Source organism: Schistocerca piceifrons, chromosome 5 (genome assembly GCF_021461385.2).
Source record: "Schistocerca piceifrons isolate TAMUIC-IGC-003096 chromosome 5, iqSchPice1.1, whole genome shotgun sequence".
Classification (NCBI taxonomy): domain Eukaryota; kingdom Metazoa; phylum Arthropoda; class Insecta; order Orthoptera; family Acrididae; genus Schistocerca; species Schistocerca piceifrons.
Genome location: NC_060142.1, coordinates 678,594,016 through 678,615,146, shown reverse-complemented (window position 1 = coordinate 678,615,146; position 21,131 = coordinate 678,594,016). Strand labels below are relative to the sequence as shown.

Sequence of the window (21,131 nt, the reverse complement as noted above, 5' to 3'; positions counted from 1 at the left end):
TTTGGCGATTTTCCTTGGTAAATATTTGAGCAGATACTGTCCCGATTCTACAATGGAACAACAATGTATCAAAAGACATTCACATTTTGTTATGTTGATCTTGAGCCCATATTGAAGGCACACACTGAAGTCTTTGAAGGGTTTGGTCCCATTGCAGTACATATATGCCAGTGAACTGTGTTAACATAACATCCCAGGCTTCTGTAAGCTTATTTGTCTTCAATCTGTTTAAATGTTTGATCCTGTTTGGGGAGGATAAGATCATTGACATATAGAAAATAGCTACATTGTGGCAATCCATTCTTCTGATTTCTCAATTCACTTTCCCTGTAACCAAACCAAACATAGAAACTGACATAAGTTTCTAGGTTTTCCACATATCTCGATAGTGTCCCTGAAGGTATTCAGTTATTAGACAAATACAGAATTGTAACAGTAGTTATTCTTGTATAAAATATTTCTGTTTCTGCATCATATATCCCAAAATATTATTTTACAAGGCATGAAATAATAGAAACTTATGAAACATAACGTTAGCTTTTGTAAATGTATGGATAAAAATCTTAGGTCAAGATTGCTAAAATTTCTTTATTGATTACTAGTTTCAGCTCATTGGCCAGCTGTCTTCAGATCAACAAAAATTATTACTAAATTCAGTTTGTTTCAGCTACCAGACATTACACATCAGCATAATCTGTTGAGATGAATCTCTAAAGTAGTAAATTATGTAACCATGGTGACCTACTTTAGTGTGTACATGACAACAAGTGTGATTCAGCTCAACACATATTGATGATTGATGATGCCCGAAGCTGATACACCCTTAATTAATTAATCATTTTTATTAATGTGAAGATGACTCAGCAATGAGCTGAAATTAGTAATCAGTAACGCAGTTTTAGTGATCTTGATGTAGGAGTTTTATCCACACATTTTAATGTAAAAGATTGCCTGTCTTCCGATTTAACGAAGTCAAAAACAGGTATGTTACAAAACATTGCACCCTCAAGTTTCCATTCGAGGGGAAACTTTCTTGCTTTCATCTCTTCTATTTCAGTAATAATTTTCTTTTTCTTTTGTCCTTAGAAAATACTATTTTGTAAATAATTTAGGTGCAAAGGTCGCAAATTACCAGGTAGTAGAGATGTGGAGTTGTCAACAGTCACGTAAAGAAGACAGAAACACTAGCTTTCAGACGAATCCATTTTTGAGATGGAGTAGATGTGTCTGCACTCGCACATAAACCCACACACCCACCAACACACACACACACACACACACACACACACACACACACACACACACACACAAAACAACTACATCATTCTGGATGAATACACAATCCCGACTTTGTGAATACATGTACAGAGAGATAGTGTGTGTGTGTGTGTGTGTGTGTGTGTGTGTGTGTGTGTGTGTGTGTGTGTGTGTGTACTCCAACTCAAATTAGGATTTACCTGACAGCTAGTGGGTGATTTGTTAACATCACTCCTAAATTATTTAAATTCTGCCAGAACTTATCATACATACACCTAAAAATACTATTTTTTTTAACCAATACAAAATGCAGTCTAATATTAGTATAGTTTATCTAGAACTGGAAACCTTAATTTCTAAAGTGATGAATACGTTAAATAAACTGATGTATATGTTAAATAAACTGGTGTATATGTTAAATAAATTTTTTTAGTGGTTCTTGGCCAATTACACATACCAAGTGTCACTGGCTGAAACAGAAGCTGGAATGGTGGCAGTCCTATCATCAACATCGAGTCTCTTCACTCTGATATTGGCAGCTCTATTTCCTTCCAATCTTGGTGACCGTTTCACACTTTTCCAAGCTGGTTGCTGTTACCATCAGCATTACTGGTCTTGTGAGTACCCTAATGAAATAATGCACCTGCCTTTTTATATCTAACACTATGTTACTCCAGCACAACTAACTATTGTGTAATAACATGAAGTTGACAGATTTATGTTGGGCAGCAGTTGCACACCCTTAAGTTACGATTATGTGTCGTTAGATCCACAACTCCTGTTTATGAGTAACTGCTCATAGTCAGTGAAGAACATTACAATGCAAAATGTTTTGGAAATAAGGTGCATAGTACACTGTCATTAACATACAGACTGTAAACTAGATTTAATATTTATTTATAGAAATTAGAAGTTATATGTATTACACTAGAGGCACTGTGAAAAGGTCAACATGCTCGTGAATTTGAAGATGTCTCCACAAGAACAGAAGCATACATTCTTTGAATAAACTCGAACAGCATTGTGGATACATGTTAGATAACATTTTAAATACTAAAGTTGATGAGACCTTCACGGCCACTTCTTGACATGGTACCTGTTGGCTCTCAGATTAGTATCATTGGCTGACAGACACTAAGTGGCTTATGTGATATTTTGTCAGCACAAGGGGCTGGCATTGTCAAAGATTCGCTGATCATATTTGGTAGTGACCAGTATTCCACCAGCAGTAAAGATGAATCTCAGACAATGCTAGTCACTCGTCCTATCAAAACACGAGAAAAACCACTAAATGTATGTCACCCAAAGTCCGTAAGCATAGTTCCAACAGACAACATCCTATCTCATAGTATGTGCCAGAGTTCACTTTATGTACCACTATCATTTCCTTTCTTTTCTGTTCGCTTTACTAAATGCAGAAGGAAAGCACAAATGTCAAGGACCTTTGTTCATCTCAAATTTCTCTGATTTTATCTACATGGCCATTTTGCAAGATATGTGGAGTAATGTGTTGTTTAGCTTTTATTTGAAAGTGCACTCTCAGGATTTTTAAAAGGTAAATGCCTACATGGTGCAGAACACTTCTGTTGTAGCATCTGTCCATAGATTTGGTTGAGCCTTTCCTTAATTGTAGCATCTGTCCAAAGAGTTGGTCGAACCTCTCCATAATGTTGTCGTCCATCTTAACAAACCTCAGGTGGAATTCACAGATGCATCCTTGTTGTTGTCACAAGTCATATAATGACACAATTGTGAATCATTCCACTTATTTATGCAGAACACTTGATAGTGATGATGGATGGTGGTCATCAGCTAATAATTCCAAAATTCCAAAAAAAGTGTAGTAAGAGTCATCTAGCAAGAGAATCAGTCTCTCTGTCCACAGGAATGGAATTGTGATTCATAAACAAGAAATATTACATTTTGGAATAACAAAAAAGCACAACAAATGGCGATTGGCATACAGTTCCCATCAAAACAAATAGGATTATTAGGAGTATGCTGGCATAATAGTTGTGTTGATATTTAGAGATCTGGGTGACACATACAAAAATAGAATAGATATTTTATACAAGATGTCTGCTACACAAGATTATTTTCTGTGCTTCATGCCACAATTCCGTCCTACTGTAAGTGCACTTAGTTTCTATAATGTAATACAACAAAGTGTGTGAAATTATCTAAGTGACATAGAACTTCTTCATTCGTATAGATTTGTTCAACATCATAAATTGTAAGTGACAAGGAGACAGAATGGCTGGCCAACACATTTCTTCAGGAGACAAAATTCCAGTTTTTGCCAATATAACAATGAAAATAATCAATCATTGACAATATAATGTAAATGGAAAAATAAAATATCTACTCACCAAGCAGCGACACACAGAAAAGATTAACTTTTACAAGCTTGTAGGCTGTGGCTCCTCCTCCTGGCAGAAGTGGCAAGTCTCCCCTGACCCAGGATTTTGGGTGACTTTTCTGGACTGCACCCCTTTCCCTAAGCCTCTCCAGTCCTTTTCCTTAACCTCTCTTCCGTCCCCTTCAACTTTTCTGTCAGAAGAAGGAGCCATTGGATCTGAAAGCTTGTAAAAGTTAAACCTTTCTGTTTGTGTGTTCTCCTGCCACTACTTGGTGAGTAGACTTTTTTATCTAGTTATTGCCAATAGAGTTAAAGGTAGAAAAAGAATATCTAGTTTTAACAACTGTTAACTTCTTCCTCAGGAAGGAAAGAGTGATAGGTTGGAGGAAGTTGTAAAGAAGGGGCAGGTTATTCAGAACCCAAATTAAGAAGGATTCACCTTTTGCAAGAACGAGGGGAGACAAAGATCATAATTTTCTGTTTTTGTCATTTCAGTTTTCCTTTAGAGATAACATAATTGGCATATATATTATGGGCAATAAACACTTCAACATTGTTAACATGGCTCTTGTGCTTCTCAGTGTCAAGCTATGTATTGCAGTGCATGTTGATGACAACAGTAATTATGTATAGAAAGAAAATGGGCAACATTTGTATGTGGTTGCACTGAATAACATCAGCAACATTGTGGAGGTTGTGTGGTATTCTGGGTGTAAATCAAGAAGGGATGTTGTGTACACAATTTCTCATGACCAGGAGAATATGACTGCAGCTGTGTACATGTGAAACAGTGCTCATCATATCATCAGTAGATCTGTAGAGGTAAACAAGCCCCAGTTCACTTCAGTCTATAATGATGTCACTACATCTTTCATACTTCAGCCTCAGCAGTTGGAGAACCAAGATATGTAAATAATAGAATTGCCACCAGCATTCCAATTTGAACAGTGTAGAAAATGTGTGGTTCTTGCTGAAATAAGCAGTGAAGAATTGTTCACAGATGCCTGCAAGTTTGCAGAGGATTGGGTAATACAGTCTTCAAGAATGATCTCCATGACCCTCTAGCGAGTTTGCATCAACATACCTAATTAAGATTATCAGCTGACGAACTCATGAACTGCTTGCAGTTGTGCTGTTTACAGGTGCAAGTGCTGCTCATTAGTCAGTTGATGTGAGCCATCTGTTCTTGGCTCTCCCCCTCCCCACCCATGAGCATAATTGATGCTCAAGCTTAATGGGGATGACACTGGTGCTTGCTCACAAGTGTATATGTGCTCATGAGCAAGGAAGCTCACAGAATGCTCAGATGAGGCTCATTGCACCAGTTTTTTCGTCAAGTGACATTGCTCGAAAGTGTACGCAAACCTTAAGTGTGTATTGAAGAACATTGATATCTGCAAGGTACTAATGAATCAATCTGTCTGCATCCAATACTTTTGTTTTGGTGAGATAAGTATAGGATTTGATGTGATTTGTGTGCCACATGACACAATTTGTTGTGGTGTTTGACACCAAATATTGTCATCCATGCTAGACTTGCTGCGTAATGGCTTTACGCCAATACTGTCATGGTAGTACACTGCCACATTTGCATTATCACTATTTTTTGTTACATTAAACATTTTCTGTCACTTGTGAATATATGGAGCCAGCATAAGATGAAGTTGATAATGGTTTGCTCTTCATGAGTAATGTTTGATTCAGGACAGGTATGGATTGCAGCTTCACTGCTTTGAGATTTCAGTTTCACAGAACATTTTAAGTTTCTCCCAGAGTCCAACCCCTCATCCAAGCTGTGGGAGACAGGCAAAGGCATGTTGTCTGTTGTAGGGCCATGGTCACTGAAGTAGCTGTGAATGCCCTACAGTAATGCTGAAACCTGCTGGCAAACCAAGGCTCTGGTGAAGCTCTGATAGGCCAGGAACATGACAGAAAGATAAGAACTGGATGTTTTGTGGATGGCAGAAACAAAGTATAGGGACAAAGGAAGGTATGAACTGAAAAAAGTTTGACTGTACTTCATAGGCAGGAGGAGGTCACAAAAGATGGAATGGATGTAGTTGTGAGGGATGACCAAAAGAGGAAGTAAGTGCAATAAACACACAAACACATGGTGAACATCAGTGGGAAAAGAGGAGTTTGATATGGAATGATATTGTTACTTTTTATGATCAGTACTAGGCAGCCAACCAACAGTGTAAAGCTCCAGTGTAGGTGGGCATCTCTTCCACTAAACCATGATGTAAACTGCTTATTTATTTAAAACTTTTAGCAGGCTGCTACATGGAAAATATGTTGGTTTCTGTTCTGGTCTGAGCTATCTGTCAGGTGGAACAACTGAATAGTTTTTGTTATTTGTAATTAGTTGTGCACTATGGAAGATAATACTTGCTTGACCATGTTGTAGCATAAAATATGTTTCTTGTTTCAGGTGGTGGTTAGCCTGTCTGACCTGAGTCTCGAACCAAAGCTACCCACGGGGGCCATACTGGCATTGGTCAGCGCATTCTTCTATGCCATGTACCTCGTCTTCCTCAGGCGAAAAGTTGATCATGAAGATAAGATGGATATACCTATATTTTTTGGTGTGTTTTGTTTGTGGCAATGTGTTACTATTTTAAACAGTTTTGATGTAGGGTGGTGAGCTGAATAGTAATTGGATGTGCTATTCAAACAGCGAAACTTGTGCAAGGACTTAATTTCCACCATTTTAAATAATTGGTAGTTGTTGAACAATGAATTAAGGCTGTTGTTAGGTGGAGTAGTAGACATACAGGCTTTTTGGACAGTTAACAGCACTTTCTGCATGATGAACTATGATTTGTTAAGGCATGATAAAAGTCTTTGTGATGTTATGAATTAGAATTCCTTATGAAAACAATATGACAGCAAACTAAGATTTATATATGAACTGCAGTATGCTAAGATTTAGATGGTCATTCACTGATGGGCTTACGATTAAGAATAAACGCGAGTAAAAAGCAAAGTTTGTTGCACATAGAGTGCATTGTTTTTAGCTATGAAGCCCAACATTGCCTGGGTATTTATTTATAGTTATGCCCAAGACTTCATACATGTCATTTATTTTTGATGTATAAAGCTCCTTTGTATACAGTTTTTGAAGTAGTATGATTGGGAACATGAACAAAGAGCTTGTTTGCTTCACTAACACAAAAGAGACCCATGTAGAGCTGTCCATATGAAAAGTGACTGACACTAAGGTCCTCACCCACAATAAGCAGCATCTGACCTTGTGCTTTCTTTATGGACAAGGCATAACATAAGCTCCCCAGGAATTGTACAAGTTTGAACTGAAATAGCAAACTGTTAGAAATAAGTGATATTTGGCATATAAAAGCTTGATTGCCTGCACGACTTCCTGTCATGGTTTCTGGTTTCTTGGTGTTATGTTGGAGTGAAGCACCATTACACAATTTTGGTGGGCTTAAATTTTGCACAGATCAATTGGGATACCATTTTTCAATTTGTGTGATGGAAGGCCAAGCTCACTAAAAGAGCTTAAAAATTCAGTTGGATAATTGGTTGAGCCATTTTGCTCTATAACCCTGTTAATAGAGGTATATTCTACATTTTCTCCCTCAACATGAGTAAATATGTCAGAATTAATTATGATCATTTTTATAACCACTGTTGTTACCACATGTTATATGGGTGTGAGTGATACGCAATTCATTGTGAACATGTCAGGCTGTCCATGTTGCTACACCAAGAAATTGGGGGACTGCTTTTGCCATATAATTGTGGGCACATACAAACATGGTAGCTCTGCTACATATGCACACGTGCGCGCGCGCGCGCGCGCGCACACACACACACACACACACACACACACACACACACACACAGAAGCATGCTCCCTACTGATACACTGTCATGCCTAATTCCTCCTCCTCCCCCCCCCCCCTCCCCACTTTAGCCTTGTCCATTCCTACAGCAAAATTCATTAAATTCATTTCCGTAGGCCTAATTTCATTGAGGTTGGTGCATTCTCCAGTTTGTGATTTCTTTCCAGGTGAAACCCTTATGATTTACCTAATGATTAGGTTCATCTGGTCATTACTTATAAGGAGAGAGCCCCAGTGGTGGGATTGACTGTTTGAAACCATATACATGGTTTTCTAGGTTAAGGTCCCAGGTATCATTTGCCCTTGTGGACCCTCATATTTTTATTCAATTAATTTGTTTAAATGTAACATTTTTTATTTCTGTTCCTTTGTCACGTGATTTTAAACACTATGAACTTTTTCAATTGCTCTCATTTTTTGTTTATAATTATTTTTCCACTTGCGATTTGAATTTTTTCCATGCATTAACATTCGTTTAATTTCTTCTGTTTCATCATCCTATAGTTTCATCCATGTTACTGCATTCATTATTCAGTATTTCTGTTGCTAATGTTGATGAATTTTGTTTTATGTTTTACTTGTATTCCTTTCTTTTGTTTAAATTTTCATCTGTGTTATTTTGTCCATGGAATATAAGTATATGTTGTAGTAGGGGTAGTAGAGGGGTTAAGTATATGTTGTAAATGTTTGTATGACGATTACCATCCAACACAATGTACATTTTGTAATGAAAATTACATTTTTGACACAATTGAACATATAGATAACATTATTGTGTCTTTTGTTTTTTAACCAGTAGTTTGGCATTTTCAAATGTTTAAAAATTATGGTAGATAAATAAAAATAATTATATAATAAATTCACATGCACAGATATTTGTCCTGGAAGAATAAAGATGCAAAGAAAAAAATTAGAGCAGTTGAGAAAATTTATACAGTAATTAAAGTGTCTAAAAACATTGATCAAAGTCATTTCGATAAAGATTTAAAAATAAAAAATTTCAAAGCACCTGGCAAGACTTGAATCCACATATGAAGCTTATACTACAACCATTACTCTATGCAACCAGTCTGTACAAGAGCTCTTTTTAAAGCTGTAGAGCGTATGTGAAATTCGAAAAAAAAAAAAAAAAAAAATTTTTTTTTTTTTTCACTTATAGATAGTTTCAAAAAGTCGATTCAATCGTTGAGGACCTCCTTGTTAGCATGTTGAACCTGAACTGATCCTTTCCATTGTTACTCCATGCCGTCTCCTTTTGTATCGTGGACCAGGGGTCTCGGTTAGTGTTCACCTGCACGGTGGTTTTAAAAAGTATATTTATGGGGCAGGTGCTAGAAGCCAGCATTCAAAAGTTGCAGGTATTAATTTTTTTTAAATTTAGTTTTACTGTTGACCTTATAGTTGTTCTTGCAGCCCTGATTAATTATTTGGCAAATCATAATTTTGACAAATACCTATTCTGTTTTCTGCTCTCATAACTCAGGCTGAAGTTAAATCATTGATGTGGTGTTTGTTCATATTTTCGGATAATCTGTGCAACATCATTTTGATAGTTGAATTAAACATTGTATCCTTTATTACGCTACTTTGTAACCATGAATAGGGATGGTGTCCAGTAGTAGGTATAAAGCACATTTCAAAGAAAAACAGAAATGTTTTGTGATTTATTAATTGAAAATATCAATAAACTGAACAGTATTATTAGGTCAGACATTAAACTGTACTGTGTGTATTCATTAATCACACTGGTACTATCTATTTTGTGTGTTCTTGGCACTATAAATTGCATGTATTGTGCTTGTTGTGGTGTAATCAGACTCTAGATTATTGTTACATGCTAGTTCAGTATCATTCAAGGAGTATGTTGCATTTGACTGTAAACATACTGATGGGGAAATTCTATTTTAATCATAATGTGCTGACTGCTCTTTGGAGACTTATAAAAGTAGCTGTGTCAGATAAGATGTCCACTAACGTATAAGTTGTTATAAAGGATGTGCATTCACTAATAGCAATTCAAGAAATGAACTATAATGTGTAAAATGATGAAAAGCATAGGTTCGTATATGAGTATGTGATTTTATTTCCAAGAGTTCGTATATCCAGTGCACCTTAAGAGAGATTCACTGTTATATGTATCTCATGCTACCAATCAAATTACTTCATTTTCATAAATTCATATTGATTCTTGACATAATGCTGTCACTCTCTAGGTTTCGTGGGGCTGTTCAATCTCCTCTTCTTGTGGCCACTTTTCTTCCTGTTCCACTACTGCCATTGGGAATTGTTTGAGTGGCCATCTAAACCACAGTGGACATTTCTTTTGATAAATGGTCTCATTGGGACTGTTCTGTCTGAAGTCTTATGGCTGTGGTAAGTGAAACCTAATGCATTTGCATTCTTTATTGCACAATTGAAAATAGTGCAGTATATCTAAGTCTCTTAGGTATAAATAGTACATAAATTCTCTCTTTAAATTTTGACACACAAATGCTAGTGACTTGTCAAAAAATACCCCATGGTATACAAAGCACCTATTGAAAAAGAAACAAAGCAGAATAATGAATTATGGAAATACGAAGTGGTAGAATGAAATTAATATTAAAAACTGTAACAATAGTTATAATATGCTGTATGTTAAATCGTCTGATGTACTGGGATGGCATTAAAATGCACTGTGTGTGTGTGTGTGTGTGTGTGTGTGTGTGTGTGTGTGTGTGTGTGTGAGGGGGGGGGGGGGCCTTGCTGATAAATTAAAATTGATTTACAGACCAAGACTTGAACCCAGTACCTGTCTTTCACAGGCAATGCTTCTACTGAGTTATCAGGGCACAATACATGACCTGCCCTCACAGCTTCAATCCTGCTGATCTCTCTCTCCCAGTTCCTAAATTCACAGAAGGACTTCTGTTTACCCTGCTGGACTATCACTCCAGAAAGTAAAGATACGATAGATAAATGATGAAGCCACAAACAATGAAGCAATAGGTACCAGCAAAACTGAAGCAGTGACATCATGTTATGATTTTTGTCTTGCTAGCTCAGTCAGTAAGAGAACTGCCCAAAAAATACAAAGTTGCAGGCTTATGCTCTTGCACACAGTTTCAGTAGTGTCTGCTATGTGCGTACAGTTGCTGAGACTGAGGAGAGGGAAGTAGAAGAGGAATATGGAAAGGGTGGGGGTTGCATGGGAAGAGGTAGAAAGACGAGGAGCAGTACAGAATGGTGTGCCTTCAGTTGGGTGGGACACACATCAACAATGAGGTATACAACATGGTTGCAGCAGTTGTCCTTGCCAAATGGTCAACTTAATGCTGTCATAGTAGTACAATAAACTGCCACTAAAAAGTTGTGGAAACTGAAACCAAACTGATCAGACACCTTCCAAAATGAAACTTCCAACTTCGATGAACATACAGTGAACATAACAGGTGTTTGTGCTTGTGTCCAAATGCCCCAACAGCATGATGTTATAGCTCAGGTACTGTATATTTTCAAACACCTGTGTTCAAACAAGTAAGAAATTTTAACTTCAGTTTGATTTTTGATTATTGATTATTATTGTGGTGAGGCTTAAGGGCATTCCACAACTGAAGGAGTATATTGTAATCACTTTATTTTTGCAAGTCCATCTTGATCACACAAATTTCTTACATTTTATTACTGGTTTCGGCTACTGCCATCTTCAGATGATTAAAATATTCTGATGTAAATCATTGTCAAGTTAAATATGCGAGTACATGGTACATACCATGTACTCACATGTTTAACTTGACGATGGCTACTGCCATCTTCAGATGATTAAAATATTCTGATGTAGATCATTCTGATGTAAATCATTGTCAAGTTAAATATGCGAGTACATGGTACATACCATGTTCTCACATGTTTAACTTGACGATGATTTACATCAGAATATTTTAATCATCTGAAGATGGCAGTAGCCGAAACCAGTAATAAAATGTAAGAAATCTGTGAGATCAAGATGGACTTGTAAAAATAAAGTGCCAAAAAATGATTGTGGACTCATTTGCAGACTTTATGTCTTCAATGAATAAATATTGTAATCACGTTGCAAGTCCAGTTGAAATTCAATTTATTCTTTAAGTGCTCTTGGATATTCAGCTGGGTGGTGCCATACAAATGTTGCCATATACAAGGTGGTAATGTATAACATGGCACCAAAAGGAAAGCATTCAATCATCAGGTTTGACTCAGGATTTCAATGAGTCAGCCTGCCAAAGGATCACCCCAAACTGACAATGCCAGCCAGCTGAACATTAGAGAGCAGTTCAAGATTGTCAGGATGATAAAATTTTGTTTATTCTCACTATTGGTTATAACTAGTGGCTAGTCATCACTGGATTGCTTAAAAAGGTGTACGTGCATTGGAATCCAATAGTAAAATCTTGGGTTTTTTGTGACAGTAAATGGGAGACTTAAACATTACCTATTATTTGTAAATTATCTGTTCAAAAGCATCTGGACACACCTATCTAATGCAAAATTAACCTCTAAATGTCATGAGAGATGGACCTAGCACTATAAAAGGAGGTGGAGAGTATTGTGTTATCAGTAGAGAAGCAGTAACTGTAGACTGGGTCAGCAGGGAGAGCTCAGTGACTTTGAATGTGGCCTAGCCATTGGATATCACCTGAGCAACAAATCCATCAAGGGCATTGCTGTCCTCCTAAAGCTGCCCAAGTTGACAGAGTTGTAACTGTGAAGTGGAAATGTGAAGGAACATCCTCAGCTAAACCAAGGTCAGGCAGACCTCATCTCCTGATGGTCAGCAACTATTGTGTATTGTGGAGGGCACTGCAAAACATCGCAGAAAGTCAGCAGAAGGGGACACTTGTGAGTTCTAAAGTGCTACCAGTGGTTCAGCTAGCACAGTGACTGTCCGTAGGTAGTTAAAAAGAAGGGGGTGCAATGCTCATGCCTCTCCCCCATAAGCCTCATATTTCTGTAGTCAGTGCTAAGTGATACTTGTGGTGGAATAAAGAAGCAATATTACTGTACAGTGGGTGGATGGAAATAAATTATTTGGAGTGATGAAACACACTATAAGCTGTGACAATCTGATGGAAGGCTATGGGTTAGGCAGATGCCTGGAGAATATTAGCTGCCATCACATGTAGTGCCAACAGTTATGTACAGAGGGGGTTATTTTATGGTATAGGGGTGTTTTTTGTGGTTGGGGTGTGGTCCCCATATTGGTATTAAGAAAACTCTACATATGGAAAGATATGAACACATTTTACTGCATTGTGTACTGTGTACACAGAGGAACACTTTGGACACAATGATTGACTGTATCAGCATTTTAATGGTGATACAATCGAGCAGCATCTGTGAGGCAGTCATTTGTGCACAATAACATTCCTGAAATGGAATGGCCTGCCAGAGCCTCAACCACAACCCAGTGGAACACCTATGTGATGAGTTAGAAACCACTTTCGCTCCAGACCCCTGCATCCAACAACTACCTTCTCTGGTATCGGCACTCGAGGGAGAAAGGGCTCGATTCTTCCTCAGACATTCAGACAACTCACTGAAAGTTTTCACAGCAGAATTCAAGCTGTCACAAAGCCAAAGGGTGGGCACATCCCATATTAATTTTCACTAGGAGATGTCCACTCACTTCTGATCGGATAGTGTATGTGCCAACATAATGAATTTTAAGAATTTTTTAAATGGCCATCAGTTTTTCGCCTTATTATACTCTTTTGTATGATTGTCAGTGGGATATCACTCTGACTAGGTGTTTATACACAACTTGTACAAATCCAAATGAAATGTTTGCATTGAAAACGAGGTTATAATACTCCAAAGGCAAACTTTAATAGGTTGTTGTTGTGGTCTTCAGTCCTGAGACTGGTTTGATGCAGCTCTCCATGCAACTTTAATATAACATATTTAATAACTGCTTGTTGCAGTATTTTCTCTTTTCTACTAATAGTATTAATTTATATTTTTACTTTGTGGATGAATGACCACTGTGCATAATGCATGCTATTGCATGCCAGCATTTGACGTACTGGAGAGGGTCAGTCCTTTGCAACAACAATCTGTTTATTATTCAGAAAGGTGTTGATGCAACTGCCAGCCCTGAGGAATGCTGCTCTTGTCTACACAATGGATTTTTGGTTTTGGAGACTACTTGTGATTCACAGCACAACTGCTTGCAGCTTCGCTCATCCATGGCTATCCTGTTAATGTCAAGGCCCATAAAATGCTGAATTTTTTGCATGGTTTTATTTACACTAGGCTGCTCGGTGGTCTGACTGATGCAGAAACCCAACTTACGTCTCTGATCAGGGCATTACTGCAGTCCATCAGATGCTGAAAAAGGTAGATGCATCCTTAGTGCCCACATGCACTCTTCTTCTCACATTCAATAGAGTAGTGCTTCCATCAAAGATCAAAGCAGGCTGTGAAGTTATCGCAGTTCAACTGTACAGTCTGAACCCTGCACTGCTACCAGTGTCATTGTTACAACATCACTCGATTGTCCTGTCAACACCCGACCAAATTTGTGACCTAATTGTCCACCACCTCCTTCCTGCTGTGTCAATGCGTCTTACTATCTGGTACTTACAATACTGTTTCCAGAATGAGATTTTCACTCTGCAGCAGAGTGTGCGCTGATATGAAACTCAGTTTCATATCAGTGCACAGTCCGCTGCAGAGTGAAAATCTTATTCTGGAAACAGTGTTGTAAGTACCAGATAGTAAAACGCATGAAACTCAGTTTCATATCAGTGCACACACTGCTGCAGAGTGAAAATCTCATTCTGGAAACATCCCCCAGGCTGTGGCTAAGCCATGTCTCCGCAGTATCCTTTCTTTCTTTCTTTCAGGAGTGCTAGTTCTGCAAGGTTCGCAGGAGAGCTTCTGTAAAGTTTGGAAGGTAGGAGACGAGGTACTGGCAGAAGTAAAGCTGTGAGGATGGGGCAGGAGTCGTGCTTGGGTAGCTCAGTTGATTGAGCACTTGCGACCTGGTCCAGTATTTATGCCTATGGCCTTCCCTCTCCACCAACGGCTGCACGCGCTTCCTCTGTGGTCCGCGCCCATTCCCTGCGACCTGCTGGAGTGTTGCTGCTCTGTTTTCCGTCCGCTGCGGTTCTACGTGTTCCCTCTGCTGTTCGCGCCCACCAAACCCGCTCCTGGGGGTTTCATCTACGGTCTGGGGTTCCAAGCGTTCCCCCTGCAGTCCGTGCCCGCTCACCATGACCTGTTGGAGCATTGCGCTGCCGTTGGAACAGTGTTATAAGAGAATCGATAGAAATTAAAATGGCTGACGATCTTATGAACCGTGACACAGGGTACCAGCTAAGCAGAGCCTGGGATCCAGCTCTGGAAGTGTTAAAGGAGCAACGGGGCCAGCTGCAGCACTACACAAACAGAAGAACCAGAGACATGAAGATGGAAAACGAGCCCCTGACGGACTGCCAGGCGCACCAGACCGAAGATGGAACACCCAGAAGTGGGACTGGTGGGCGCGGACCGCAGAGGGAACATCCAGAGCCGCAGCGGACGAAAAATGGAGCAGCAACGCTCCAACAGGTCGTGGTGAGCGGGTGCAGACTGCAGGGGGAACGCTTGGTACCCCAGACCGTAGATGAAACCCCCAGGAGCGGGTTTGGTGGGCGCGGACCGCAGAGGGAACACGTAGAACCGCAGCGGACGGAAAACGGAGCAGCAACGCTCCAGCAGGTCGCAGGGAATGGGCGCGGACCACAGAGGAAGCGCCTGCATTCGTTGGTGGAGGGGGAAGGCCATAGGCATAAATACTGGCCCAGGTCCACTCGAGGAGTAGTCTCAGGTCGCACCTGATGAAAGCCACGAGCTACGTGACCAAAATATCGTGCAAGTACGACGCTCATATCCGGCAGAACACCCAACAACCCAAGATGTCATTAGATCGCCGGGAAAGCCTGAAGAGTTACAACTCCCATATTCCTTCCTCGCTTCACCTTTTCCCTTAATAATTACATACCTCCATCATTTTGCGTCACCAGGTTAGACAACCATGGCTTATTCGACAACTCCCTCATCCCTTTTTGATGCTCAGTGACTTGAATCTGCACCATCCCCTTCAGGGCTCTCCCAGAACCTGTCAGAGAGGTACCCTCTTGGCTGCCCTTGTCAATCAACTCAACCTCATCTGTCTTAACACTGGAGCACCCACATGTCTTTCAGACTCCATGCACACCTATTCCCACCTGGTCCTCTTGTTCTGCATTGCCCAGCTTGCCTATCATTTCAAGTGGTCTGTTCTCTCTGACATATACAGGAGCGACCATTTCCTGTATGCTAACTGTTTGCTGACTCCTACCCCACCTATGTGCAAACGCAAATGGCTGCATTTTAAGGCCAACTGGGGACTTTACTCCTCCCTGGCGACCTTTGACAAATAACTTTTCCCCAGTTGTGATGACCAGGTAGAATACCTTACTAACATTATCCTTACTGCTGCAGAATGTTCCATTCCTCACACTTCATCTTTACTGCACTGTGTCCCAGTCCCTTCGTGAACTGAGGCATGCCACGATGCAATTTGCGCATGGACACTTACTCTGTCTTTTTAACCGTCATCCTACAATGATGAACTGAATTCGTTATAAATAGTTGTGAGTGTATTGTCACTGCAGTCTTCAGGATAGCAAAAAAGCTATTTGGGTTTCATTTACTAGTTCTTTTAACAGTTGCACTCCCTCTTCTGTCGTGCGAGCCAATGTCCGACAGCTCTCTGGGACTAAGGTCGATTCCCCAGTTTCTGGCCTGACCATAGCAAGTGATGTCACAGTGGACCCTGTTGAAATCTCCAATACCTTGGGCTGCTATTTTGCGGAGATTTTGAGCTCCACTCACTATCACACTTCCTTCCTCCATTGGAAATGAGTGGAGGAGACTTGGGCGATACCCTTCTGTTCTCAGAATTGTGAGTGCTACAATGCTGCTTTTACTGTGAGGGAGCTAGATCATGATCTCAGTTCATTCTGATCCTCCACCCCAGGGCCAACAATGTTCACATTCAGAAGCTGCAGCACCTTTCTCTTGTGGGCAAGCACTTTCTCCTTCGTATGTACAATCGCATCTGGCAGAGGGCACGTTTTCCAGACACTGGTGTGAAGCCATGTCATACCCATACCAAAACCCAGTAAGGACAAACACCTTTCTTCTAGCTGCTGCCCCATTTCTCTCAACAGCTGTGTTTGCAAGGTGATGGAATGTATGATTCCTGCCTAGCTGGTACGGTGGCTCGAGTCTTACAATTTACTAACCAGTGCATGATGTGGATTTTCAGTGTGCCGTTCTGCAGTTGACCATCATGTCAATTAATCAGCCCATGTCATTAATTTTTTCTGCAGAGATACCAGACTGTGGCCATGTTTTTTTGATTTGGAGAAAGCCTATGACACATGCTAGAGGATTGGTATCCTTCGTACTCTCTACACGTGGGGCCTCTGAGGCCACCTGCCTGTTTCCTTCAGGAATTTGTAAAAGACAGAGTTTTCGAAGTATGTGTGGGTTCTGCCTTGTTGGACACCTTATCCAGGAAACCAGTGTGCCTCAGGATTCTGTCCTGAGTGTTGTCTTCTTTGCTGTTGCCATTAACCCTGTTATGGCCTGTCTCCCACTGGGCATCTCCGGCTCCCTTTTCGTTGATGATTTTGGGATCTATTGCAGTTCTCCAAAGACTTCAGTGTTGTCTTGATCATCTTTACTCATGGAGCATCGACAATGGCTTTCACTTTTCTACTGACAAACTGTTTGTACAAATTTCTTGCAGTGCAATGGGTTTCTTCCACCGTCTTTACACCTTGGGCCTGTTGCTCTTCCATCCGCTGAAACTATGATATTCCTAGGGCTCATGTTCAATAGGAAACTTTCTTGGTCCTCTCACTTGTCTTAACTGGCTGCCCGCTGAACCCGTCCCTCAGTGTCCAACGTGTCCTGAGTGAGTGGTATTTCCTGGGTAGTAGATCAGACCACCCTCCTCTGTGTGTACCATTCCCTTGTCCATACGAAACTAGACTCTGGGTGTTTCATTTATGCATCTGCACATCTGCCCATCTTACACCTTCTCAGTACAATCCAACATTGAGGCACCCGTTTGCCTACTGGTGCCTTTCACACTACAGTAGAACCCCTCTAATTCGACCTTGGATGGTCCGTCACTCTGGTTAGTCCGACCATGCTCAGGCTCGCGAGCCTGTGCCGACTTGTCACTGGCTGGACGTCTGTTGGGCCTTTGTTGCGGTGTCTTTCGCTGTGCATATTGTTATACTGTATGTTATTGTGCATTTTTATCCTTTGTTGGGATTAAAAAACTTTGTTTGCTTTATTCCGTGTTCTCTACAGTAATTATTACTGTACAGTAATTACTCTACAGTAATTATTACTGTAGATTCATTGTGTGTACAGTTGTCTGTTTTTCAACATGTTTGGATTCAAACGTAAACATGTAACTCTTTCACTAAATGAAAAATTAGCAGGGCTTCAAAGACTGCACGAAGGAGAATCGCTCCAAAAAATTGCAAAGGAACTGAATGTAGGTGTTACGACAATTAAGGATTGGAGGAAGAATCGGAAAGACATTGAATATTATACAGTTTCGACTAATGGTGAAAACACTCTGAAGAATCGTAAAACATTAAAAAAGCCTGAACTTGAACTGCTTGATAACGCATTGTGGATGTGGTTTTGTTCCGAAAGAAGGTAAGGAAATCCAATATCTGGGCCAATACTCAAAGAAAAAGCGATAGTTTTGCACAAAAACTGGAAGCTGAAAGTAAATTTGATGCTAGTGAAGGCTGGATTGATTGTTGTAAAACTCGTCATGGTGTCCGATTTGTTTTAATTTCCTGTGAAAAACTATCTGCCGATGCCGCAGCTGCTACGGAGTTTTCTGTTAAGTTTCAAGAAATTCTAGGAGAAAATGAACTGTTACCCTGCCAAGTGTATAACATCAACGAGACAGGGCTGAACTTTAAAATGTTGCCGACAAAAACGCTCGCAGCTTCAAATGAATCCGTGGTAGGAACGAAACTTATAAAATAGAATAACAGTCATTCCTTGTAGCAACACAGATAGTACCCACAAGCTCCCCTTGTTCGTCATTGGCAAATCTAAGAAGCCAAAGGCATTCAAAAATATAAACTTATCTTCCTTGCCGGTTTATTACCGCAATCATAAATCTGCTTGGATGGACTGCAAATTTATTAAATCCTGGTTTTTTGACAAGACTTGAAACAAAAATCTGCCTGTTCATGCTCTACTGCTGTTGGATAACGCACCATCACATCCATCTGTGGAAGATTTGGTGAAAGGGGATATAAAAGCTCTCTTCCTGCCTCCTAATGTGACCTCACTCATCCAACCAATGTATCAGGGCGTTATTGAATGGTTAAAAACACGATATCGCAGAAAGTATATCAGCTCAACCTTGGAAAAATCTGAAGGAGGTCATAACTTATTCGAGGCAATAAAATCCCTGTACATCAAAGATGGTATCTACACAATCGCTGCAGCATGGGATGAACTGAAACCTGACACACTGCGGAAATCGTGGCGTAAGCTTTGTCCACAAGTTATGACTGAAAATGAGCATACCGAAGATGAGCAAAACAACGACGCACTGGAAATCGTTAAAGATCTACAAACTCTGGAGCCGAACGTCCCTGCCAATGAAGTTGAAGAGTGGATCAATGAATATGACGACGACTGTGATACTTTTGAAGAGCTCAATGATGACCATATTGTTGCCGCTGTTAGCTAGGAAACTGTGAATGAGGACTCGGATGGCGAAGACAACCCCCCCACCCAGATTTCACACAACGATGCAAAAAACCCTTTTGACATCGCCCTTCAATACATCGAGCAGAATTCAACTTCAACTTCAATGGATGTTTTGCGGATAAAAAAATGGAGGGACACTGCAGCTAAATCTAGAATAACATCTGCGAAACAAAAATGTATCACTGACTTTTTTTCCAAGTAATTTGTTTTCGTTTTTACTGTAAAAACAATGCATACAGTAAAATCATTTCTTAGTTTATACACACAGTAGTTTATTTCCTTGTTAAAAAATGTCTTTTTTATATACAGTGTTATAAACATTTTTTAGTTTACAGTATATAACGTTTATACGTTATTAAGTACAGTACAGACTGTAATTTGTTTGTCGTTTTCTTTTTAAAACCAATACATACTATAGTGTGTAGGCGTTTTTTAGTTAATATATTGTTTAACACTGTGTAAAAAAAACATATTTTTATATTACTGGAGATGTATTTTAGTTCTTATATCGTTTAATTTTTTGTCCTAAATGTCTTTTTATATTTTTTGCAATAAATATTAGATTTTTTGGATAATCCGACCTTTTTTTCGTTCCGACCATGGTCCCGGTCCCAAAGGTGACGGATTAGAGGGGTTCTACTGTAGCTCTATTGAGAGTCTGTATGCAGAAGCTGCCAAACTACCACTCACATACCAATGGGATGTTCTTCTCAGCGTACATGTGTGCTGTTTGTCTGCCATGCCCAGCCACCCATCCTGTGCCAGCTTCTTTGATGATTCCTTTGACCACCAGTATGAGGCACGTCCCTCTTCTCTGTTACCTCCTGGAGTTCGCTTTTGGCTATTGCTCCAGCACCTTAACTTCATGCTGTCTGCCAATTTCCCAATGAGTATGAACACTTCTCCACCTTGGCCTCGTGCAGCAGCCCGTATTGATCTTAGACTTCATTTGCCTCCTAAGGACACTACTCCAGACTCGTTATATCACTGTAAGTTTTGCAAACTTGCAGAATGACCCTACAGGTGAGATTGCCTGGTCGTTCTGATTTGATCGCTTGGCAAATGGTGGTCAAGGTTTGTGAGTAACTCCGGGCATTCACTGTTGTCTCATGCTGCAGGAAGTGAATCAGAAGGGGGCCATCTTGGTGAAAGGACAACATCAGCATAACCTTTCCTGCACTCGTGTGGATGACGACGTCCAGCTGTACATGTGGAACTGGTTCACATCGCAGCCCCGGGAATTTTATGAGACAGACATTCACTCCCTTTTGTCACAGTGGGACAAGTGTCTCAACAGCCAGGGTCAATACTTCTAACATACAGGTACTGGTTTCTATAATTATGCCTCCGGCTCATTTCTTTTTAAACGCCCTGTATATTTTCGGTATCAGCTTCCAGAACACTGCTCAATATTTACAACAGAGCTATTCGCCCTGTATCAGAATGTGCAGTACATCTGGCAACATAGGAGTTTTGATTGTCACTTGCTCTGATTCCCTCATTGCCCCTCAAAGCAGTGTGTGTGTTCTGTACACTGTCCATCCCTTAGTGAAATGGGTCCAGGAAAGCTTTCACTTACTCAATCTTGATGGAGCCTTGTGATGTTATGTGGGTCCCGGTCACATCGGTCTGATGGGAAATGAGGCAACTGACACTGCTGTCAAGACTGTAGTCCTCATATCTTGGCCTACTAGTTCTTCCATTCCCTCTGATGATCTCTGTGTTGCCACCTGTCACTTTGGCATCACCACTGCTCTTCCCTTCATGGGAACACACTCCAGGGAATTAAACGTCTCCCAGCAGCCTGGATGATCTCCTCTCAGCCCTCTCACCACGAGGAG

At 40.2% G+C, this 21,131-nt stretch overlaps 1 protein-coding gene across 1 annotated transcript in view; it reads left to right on the top strand.

The window, feature by feature from the left end:
• LOC124798427 (solute carrier family 35 member F5) overlaps positions 1-21,131 on the top strand; it is a 166,061-nt gene that overhangs the window by 119,693 nt on the left and 25,237 nt on the right. The window contains 4 exon segments of the mRNA XM_047261833.1: positions 1,691-1,834; positions 1,836-1,874; positions 6,048-6,201; positions 9,696-9,855. Of these exon segments, the coding sequence (XP_047117789.1) occupies positions 1,691-1,834; positions 1,836-1,874; positions 6,048-6,201; positions 9,696-9,855 (497 nt within the window).